We start from the raw sequence: 8,798 nt of genomic DNA on the forward strand, positions 1-8,798 counted from the left end.
CACAGAAGAATAAGAACATCAGGGTTTTTCTGAAAATTCCTGCTGTGACTACAGCAATGAACGACAAGAAAATGTGACATCGTACGACCGTTATTGTTGATAAAGGTTGCAGTTTCTGGCTTGATTTCGCGTTTTTCGGTCATATGGGCATGGTGTACAAAATTATGAATAAAATTGGAGATATAACATATACCACGTTTTGTGATCTCTCGTGGAATTGACCATAGGCCAAACAGGTGAGTCACTACAGCGCCGCCCTATGAGCAGTTTAATTACTCTGTAACTACACAAATGCTATACGTTCTGATTACATTTTTATAATTTAGTGGCCCGAATATTTGGAATAGTAAAATTGTCGTATGACTCGAAGCGATTACGGAAATATCGTAAGAGTCTACCGATATTCTAGGTTTCAAATATTCACGTAGACCTACATGAAAACCTTTGTTCGTATATAGTTCCAGAGTTGTGCGTCATGAAGTTGTATGCAATGCCTGTATTGTAGAGCTTTCGAAGCATAAGGAAATATTGGGTGACGGTTACTCGTACCGCGCTGGCAAGAATAATGCTAAAAGATCTTACGTGATTCAAGTAGTTCACGAGGAATGCGGCGTAGGCTTGGTGCCTGAATACACACGTTCCAGTGAGGTTGGCTGCCACGTAGCCGAAGAGCTCCAGGTGGTGCTTGTGGCAGTCATACCAAGAGATCATACAAAGGGCAGCAGATGCAATGGTGGCCGTGGCGAAAGAAAACGTGGTCGCCGTCGCTGCTATCAGGAACTGAGGGCAGAGGCGGGCGCGCCGAAGAAACTGGGTGGCAATGTACTTCGCCAAGAAGACCCTTGCGAATGATGGCGCGACCGTCGTTTCCAGCCGCACCTCGGCGTCGTCGGCCACTGACTTTGAGATGGTTGTAAGACCGCTCAGGGACTCCTGTGCAAAAAAAGAATAGACGCAAACTGTGGCTCCTTCAATCGCAGCACATCGAGCAAGGCCACTTCGACACACCGGTTTCGGCTGGGTGGCTTGCAACAAACGATTGAGGGAAAGTACAACACAGAAGAATAAAAACGGAAAGATTTGTCTGAAAATTCATGCTGTGACTAAAGTAATGAGCGACAAGAAAATGCCGCAGCGTACGACCGTTACAGCTGATAAAGTTTCCAGTTTGTGGTTGGATTTCGCGCTATTCGGTCATATGGGCAGGGTGTACAAAAGTATGAAAAAAATTGGAGATATAACATATACCACGGTGCGTGATCTCTCGTGGAATCGACCATAGACGAAACAGGTAAGTACTACAGCGCCGCCCTATGAGCAGTTTAATTACTCCGTGACTACACAAATGCTATACGTTCTGAATACAATTCAATAGCTCGGGGCCCCGAATATTTCGAATATTAAGGGTTGTACGGCAGGAAGCGATTGCGAAGAGATCGTAAGGGTGTACGAATATTGCAGTTTTCAAATATTCACGTAGCCCTACCTGAAAACCTTTGCTCGTAATTAGTTAAGAAAGTTGTGCGCCATGAAGTTGTACGCTACGCCAGTATTGTAGAGCGTACGAAGCTCAATGATGACATATTGTGTAACGGTCACCCGTACCGTGATGGCAACAATTAACTGCTAAAACATCTTACGTCAAGCGGGTAGTTGACGAGAAATGCGGAGGATGCTTGGTGCCTGAATGCAGACGTTCCGATGAGTTACACTGCCACGTAGCCGAAGAGCTCCAGGTGGTGCTTGTAGGAGTCATACCAAGAGATCATACAAAGGGCAGCAGATGCAATGGTGGCCGTGGCGAAAATAAAACGTGGTCGCCGTCGCTGCTATCAGGAGCTGAGGGCAGAGGCGGGCGCGCCGAAGAAACTCGGTGGCTATGTACTTCGCCATGAAGACTCTCGCGAATGATGGCGCGACCGTCGTTTCCAAGGCATCTCGGCGTCGTCGGCCCCTGACTGAAAGATGGTTGTAAGACCGCTCAGGGTCTCCTGTGCGAAAAAAGAAAAGACGACAACTGTGGCTCCTTCAATCGCAGCACATAAAGCAAGGCCACCTCGACAGACCCGCTTCGGCTGGGTGCCTTGCAACAAACGACTGAGAGAAAGTACAGCACAGAAGAATAGGAACATCAAGGTTTTGCTGAAAATTCATGCTGTGACTAAAGTAATGAGCGACAAGAAAATGCCCCAGCGTAGGACCGTTGCTGTTGATAAAGGTTACAGTTTCTGGTTTGATTTCGCGCTTTTCGGTCATATGGGCAGGCTGTACAAATGCATGAATAAAATTGGAGATATAACATATACCACGTTTCGTGATCTCTCGTGGAATCGACCATAGACGAAACAGGTGAGTTACTACAGCGCCGCCCTATGAGCAGTTTAATTACTCCGTGACTACACAAATGCTATACACCAGAGCACGCCTGTCTCGCACCCAGGCTGCTGGCGAGCCGAGCGGATACTCTCGCACCCAGACGCCGGGCTGACCGGGCTGCCGAGGAGCGCGCGGGCTGCACCAAGTCAACAGGGCAAGCTGTAGTTCTGAGGCTTTAAAGTGCGAAAAAGTACCAGTTCACGCTGCTTCAGCGTATAAGAGCTCGTCTGGGCACTACTGCGTCGTCTTTGGATGCCAAAACAAGCTGCGCAACAAGAGGATATTAGCGTTGTCTGCGACGATTACGACGCGCCACGGAAATAGTGCCGGTGCGGTGTTTTCATCTTCTCCGCGAGTGGATAACTGTGATTGAAGCAAAAAAACTAGGAGCCGAGTGAAAATGCGCGAGTAAGTACACTAACTGCGTGTATTCTGCAGTGTGATGCCCACATATTTCATTTTGTTAACCTAAACCTAATTTGCGTGACACGCAGCTGGGTTGAAGGCAGGCGCGAGCTTTGCGTGAGGGTGCACTTCATACCTTCGAGCGTTTCCTTTGGCGAAAATGCAGTGCAAGGTAGTGCTTTCAAGCACAAGCAATCAGCATGCTTTGCCACTTTCAACGTAGTATTAAGCTTTAGTGCTTTTGATGGCATCCACGCCTTCGAGATTTCGTCTTCAAAAGATAATAAATGGCACGGTGCTCGTCAACAGCTGGCCAGAATTTCGTGCTCCCATTTCAGTGTTTGATGTCCCCAAATTTATTTGGACACGAGGCATCCAGCTGCACATAATACATATATTGGAACGTAAGTAAACAGTACTCGCGCCAGTGTCCTTTACGTCGCAGGCGTAGCTAACCGGCTTAACTAAGAGCAGCACAGTTTCGCTTGTAAAGCACCATCGTTACAAGAACAAAATCGCGCAGGTAGCTTCCAAAAGGGATCGCTGAACGATACTGCAGGCTATACTCTCTGATAGCACGCTTTTGTGAGCAAGACGCTTTATTGTAAGAGCGCTCTTGAAAAAATAATTACGTTCCGCGAAACTACCCGTAAAGCGTACTGTAATTATTACGCGATGCATGCTGAAATGATGAGCTTTCACAAAACTTTGTGCACAACTTGAAATATGGGGCAACAAAACATCGTTTCACTCTTTCGCGAGCTGCACTGCAATTACGATTCACGCGTACTACACTCTTAATCAAGTCCTGGCTAACGCATGCCTTTTAGGCGGGACGCTTCAAAACTCAGGAAAACTCCCGGCTATAGTAGGCCTTCGAAAAGGAGTTAGCCGTGACAAGTGTATATAAAAAACGTGCACCCTTCACCGCCGCCTTATAGACGGCCTGCAGTCGCAGTGGCGCGTCGGCGGGGCCGCGTACACGAGAATCCTGGCTACAGCTGAACGTATGCTCCCGCGTGTTATAACTTGTCGGCGCAAGCGTCGGTGTGTGCGCGTGCGCCGACAGCGTCAGCCGCAAAGGCGAGCTATGTTGCGAGGAGGTATACGCATGGAGCTAACTACGCACTCTCTCTTGCGTGCGTGAAAGAGAATAGGGGCCGCTACGCTGGCTACGCTCTCCGTTGCACTCCGCTTCTGCTGTTTTTGCACCGAGAAAAGAAAGGAAGGAGGTAAAAACGAGAGTTCGAAGATGTTGTGGATATTGTGCGATGGGAAGGGGGTTGCGTTTTTGGCGCGAAATGGGTTAGTTTTAGCGCATTCCACGACAGCGGCGGGTGTTTGATAGGTTGGTGTGGTTCGTTGAGCGTGCCGCGTGAACCGGTACTCGGCCGCCATGGAAAATTTCTCTTATCTCAATATTAAGGGGGTGTTGCGAACACATAGCGACATCCCCTTGCACGTGAAATGGCTACACGCAAGCTGTTGACGCAGGATTACACGACGCTCTCGCGCCATCTCTGTCTAGCTGGTGCGCTCACTGCGGACACAGCCCGGCGCATCATACCCGCCTGGGTAAGTGTTCTTCTTTCTTCACATACATGTTCGTGCTGTTAGCGTTCACATTGTTGCACGCTTGCGCTGATATATATGAATGACGTATAGAACTGCCAGAATATTATTTTGACGGCTTTTGAAATAACTATACGAGTATGCTTACGAGTAACTATGCGAGTATATACGAGTAGTTTGTTGTAATCGTCATCCGTCTCTATACATAGTTTTCATGTGACGTCACACCGTCGTCTGCTGGCGGTGTCCGCCATGTTGGAGAACAGCGACAAACGCGCGCGAGCATGCCCAAGCGTGCGCACGAGTGTTCATCGCTGTCTTCCTGCAGTCTGTCGGCGTGGTAGTCATTGATTTTGCTACTTGCGAGCTATCGAGTGTTTGAATGATGGCGCCTGTCAGGCGGAAGGAATTCTGCCCGTCATATTTTGCCGAGCTGGTGGGTCCGATGCGTGCACGTTATGAAGCGAAGATCAGCATGTGCGATGGAGTTGACCCCTACACGTTGTGCGCCGGTACTGACACGACGACGGACGTGGAGCTGCTACCGGTTACGACGCATGCCGACATCGTGAACTATTTGGTGCTGTGGACGAACCACGTATCGCTCACCGAAATGAAAGCTTACATGTCACTTGAGGCTCACAACTACTTCACCAGTGGCCGTGTGAGCGGCGTGACAGCAAAGCGGCTGCCCTCCAAGCGCGTCATCGTGTTGAGCGAGGTAAAGTAATTCAGCAGGCGCCTCTTCACTGAAGTGATCGTCTGCATCGACCATTTCAGGCGAAGGATGGTCAACCTCTGCCGGCTGAATGTTAGCTGCGTTCGCGGCTGTGGCCACCTTTCTTTTCTTTTTTTTTTTGCCAGCCGATTTTTGGCGCGCTTGTACCGAGAAGTAGAGTTAACGCCCGGTGCTGTGCGGTTGCTGTATCCCAAGTGTTGGCTCGGCACCCAATCCGGGTTTGTGTTGTCCATTAGACTCGCTGGCTGTCCTGCAAATTACAAAACATCAACAGTGAAAACCTGGCGCGCTGTTGCATGTGAAATTGCGACTTCCGCGCGAAAACGGTCTCGTTACAAGCTGTTACGAACAGCGCAAAATTACAGAAGGCACTCGCGATCATTAGCCCGATGTGAACGGCATTTTCAATGCACGGTACAAACAACACGCATCGAGCACGTTAAACTCAGCAGTTTGGTGCAGACAGTGACATTTTAACTAGATTGCAGTACGCGCGGATCGCAGTCGAAGGTGCCCGTTAAGCAGCAGAAGATCCGGAACGGGCTCGAACGCGACCCGGAGAGCTTCTGCGAGGTTTAAACCGCTGCACACACAGCGACGACTGGGTTGCAGGCGATTGTAAGCGGTGGCGTTAATTTTTTGAAGTTTTCGCTTCATCCTGTTTTGCTTACCTGAGATGAAACGCCGACCGCATACACGGATGTAATCCAGGTTCTTGAGGCCCTTTCTGTTGATGCGAGCGAGCCAGAGACGACGACGCTGCTCCGACAACACTTTCGTGCGGTCGCATTGCCGAGTTATCACTTTCGGCAATCGGTAGAGCCCGGTTCTTGGCTCCAGGTCCATTTTCTGTGCGGCAGACGTGCTTCTCGCACTGCAGCCAGTCATCGCACACATCGGCATTGCGACGCCGCGCTGTTACTGAACCCGCACAACGCGAAAATATCGGACCTGCACACGCACCCAACGATAACACCGCGCTAGCAGTTCACCATCATGGCGGCCACCTATCCCACAAGCCCCAGTTGTGACGTCCGTGAAAACTATGTATAGTCGCGCACGTGTTGTCGTGCTGGTCGCATTTATTATGAACTCTCATACAGTTCAGACAATTTCGTCGCTCTTGACAGGTGTCAGTGAGATAATCAGTTAATCACTTCGTGTTGCTTGACAAGCTGTATACTTTTAGCTCTCGCGTGGCTTCTTATCCCTCGGCTAGCAACTGTTCTCTCTATTTATAGTCAATGATACAATGCGGCAATAAAAGCAAGCATATATTTGCTAGCAGTTGAATGATGTTAGGATCTGCTTTCATGGTAGGTCGTTATACTGCGTATTTATATTTCTTTTTTTACCTTTGGGAAGCGGAAAAACTTTTCCACAATCAAAAAGTAATAAAACTGCACTTACGAGTGCCGAAGACGTTAGTACCGTTTCATGGGATCAGGCGCTCATAGATACGACTCGCGGCATGTCTTGTTTTTAGGAGGCAAAATCAGCAATTTGACTTTCTGAATAGCGACAGTCTTTAAAACGCGTTTTGCTGCCTAATTTCTAACATGTTTAAAAGACAGCCTCATTCATGTTCGTGAATACATGTGCGTACCTACTGTGCCCCTTCACTTTTTTCCGTGGTTTTCGGTCACATTTGCCCATTGGTCTTATGCAGTGCCAAGTCAGTGGCAAGTACATCAGTGCATCATGCACCGGCTGTGGTGCCTGTGCAAACTACAGATCTCGATGAAGGTAAACTAATGCATCATATGTAATTTAGACGTTAGCTAGTTGATGGCATTATTGTTCTCTTATCCATCATTTCATGCGATGCAACAGCGATATATAACCGTGGTTGTATAAAAGTAGTGTCGTTTTCGTTGGCAGCTTATTATTTATGTTGGATTGCTCATTGTTAATGTTATTACTGAGAAGTGAAGTGCATACAGTAGTCGTAATAAGGGATATAATTATTGTTCATCCTCGTGATAGTCTACACAGACATTTAATACGTTTGCAGGTGGCAAGACCTTCTGACACAAGAGCCAGGCGCAGTTTTATCGAGCAACTGGTCAGGAGCTCACACCTTGCAGGGTCTCCAGCAGCAGCCGCAGCAACACCGGACGTGGTGTTATTTACAATGCCGTAACTGAGCATACGATCTTTCTTTCTGTGTTTTTTATACATTTTATTTTTTTCCGTTTCACACCCATCTAAATATCGCCGCCGCAGCCGAGCATTGACCCGCCGCAGTGAATTAATTTTTAATCGTGCATTGGCTGCTACCATTCAAATATTCGCCGTGACTGGCATTCACCTGGTATTGAAAAAAATTCGTTTGCAATATTGTGCTATTGCAATATTGTGCAACCAAATTTCAAGCCAAGCTTGCCTGCCACTTTATTTACTTAACGCATGGATCGCGAGTCTATTGAAAAACTGCTTTCCTTGGACGTGATTCTCATCAAATGGTGACTGTGCTGTGGTTTTCACTTGCAGCCGACATTCGAAACAGAGCTTCACTTTTAAGAAAAACTGGAAGTTTCATGGAGAAGTTCAACAAGGTCATAGCCGGTCACATGTGCAATGCCCGCATGTATTTCGTGGAGATGAGTATTTCTGAGGGAATCATGCTAAGCTTTCTCTCCTAACTGTAGTAAGTTTATGGTTAAAACACTATTAGAAAGCTTCATTAGCAACTTCTGAAAACACTTCCATATTTGTAACTTCTGTGACGCTGTCTACACAAAATTCGACAAGGTGTATAACAGATTGAAAACGTCCGTTTACCAGGTAGATGTTTTTGTGTGATGGGCGAAAACACCAGGTGATCTAAGAACATCACGTCGCATGTGTGCTCTGCTTTTCTTTTTTTTTTTCTGTCAGGATGACATGCCAGCAGCCCGCCCATCGCCTGACCACAGAATTTGGAGGCAGTACGACGACAAGGCGTTCTACGATCAAGTGCAAGGGAATGTGAAACTTTCGGTTGGCACACTTCTAGAGAAAGCTCTTATTTGGTGCTTGACGATGTACTATATTAAGTACCTCACATACCCAACTGGGTATGCTCAATACTTCGTCTTGTGCAAGGTATAATGAACCCAGTTGTTTCCCAGGTGTTTTGCCGGCGAGAAGCTGCTGAAGACATATGAAAAGATCAAAGGTATTCGTTAAGCACCAGAATATATTTGTCCTAAAAAAACATTGGCTGGCACGTTTATCGTTTCCTTGAGCGCTGAGCATTGCTTTTAGCGCTGTTTGTATTTTTTTTACAATAAATGCTTATTTTTACACGTGAGCAGTACCTGTTTCTCGCATGCTTATACACGCTAGACACAGCAGGTACTGTTGAACTATGAAGCTGGTATGGTCCGTCAAGTCATTCTCAACCGAAATGATTCCGCTGAACGGTACATTTATGGGGAACGCGGTGCGTCCATGCTTTAACCGCCGCTACAGAAAAAAAAAAGAAAAACGATGCGAATTTTTATACGCATGTCTATACACACTGCATGCTTAGAGTTTCCAAGCTCACTGTTAATGGTTAATCAAGGGGCAACTGAGCGCAGAAACGCTCCTATGCGATGTAATCGGCTCACGTTAAAAAAATCCCAAGTGGTTAAAATTAAGCAGTATTAGCATACGGTACCCAGCGCTTCGTGTACACAATTTCTTGTGTTTCTTGCCACTGCGCATCTCTCAAAGACTA

General features: G+C 47.3%; 1 protein-coding gene across 1 annotated transcript; it reads right to left on the reverse strand.

Annotated features, from left to right (window-relative positions):
• Positions 1 to 4,547: 4,547 nt before the first annotated feature.
• Positions 4,548 to 6,140, reverse strand: LOC125759198 (uncharacterized). Its single transcript, XM_049417607.1, has 2 exons — positions 5,764 to 6,140; positions 4,548 to 5,342 (listed from the first exon to the last, which is right to left on the reverse strand). Exons 1-2 carry the CDS (start codon positions 5,993 to 5,995, stop codon positions 4,999 to 5,001), a joined length of 576 nt encoding a protein of 191 aa, XP_049273564.1. The 5' UTR covers positions 5,996 to 6,140; the 3' UTR covers positions 4,548 to 4,998.
• Positions 6,141 to 8,798: the final 2,658 nt, after the last annotated feature.

The sequence above is a fragment of the Rhipicephalus sanguineus genome, chromosome 7, assembly GCF_013339695.2.
Source record: "Rhipicephalus sanguineus isolate Rsan-2018 chromosome 7, BIME_Rsan_1.4, whole genome shotgun sequence".
NCBI classification, from domain to species: domain Eukaryota; kingdom Metazoa; phylum Arthropoda; class Arachnida; order Ixodida; family Ixodidae; genus Rhipicephalus; species Rhipicephalus sanguineus.

Coding starts and splice junctions, on each gene's coding strand:
- LOC125759198 (XM_049417607.1), bottom strand. CDS start 5,995: ATGCCGATGTGTGCGATGACTGGCTGCAGTGCGAGAAGCACGTCTGCC. Junction 5,343..5,763: donor CGGTCGGCGTTTCATCTCAG/GTAAGCAAAACA, acceptor TGTAATTTGCAG/GACAGCCAGCGAGTCTAATG.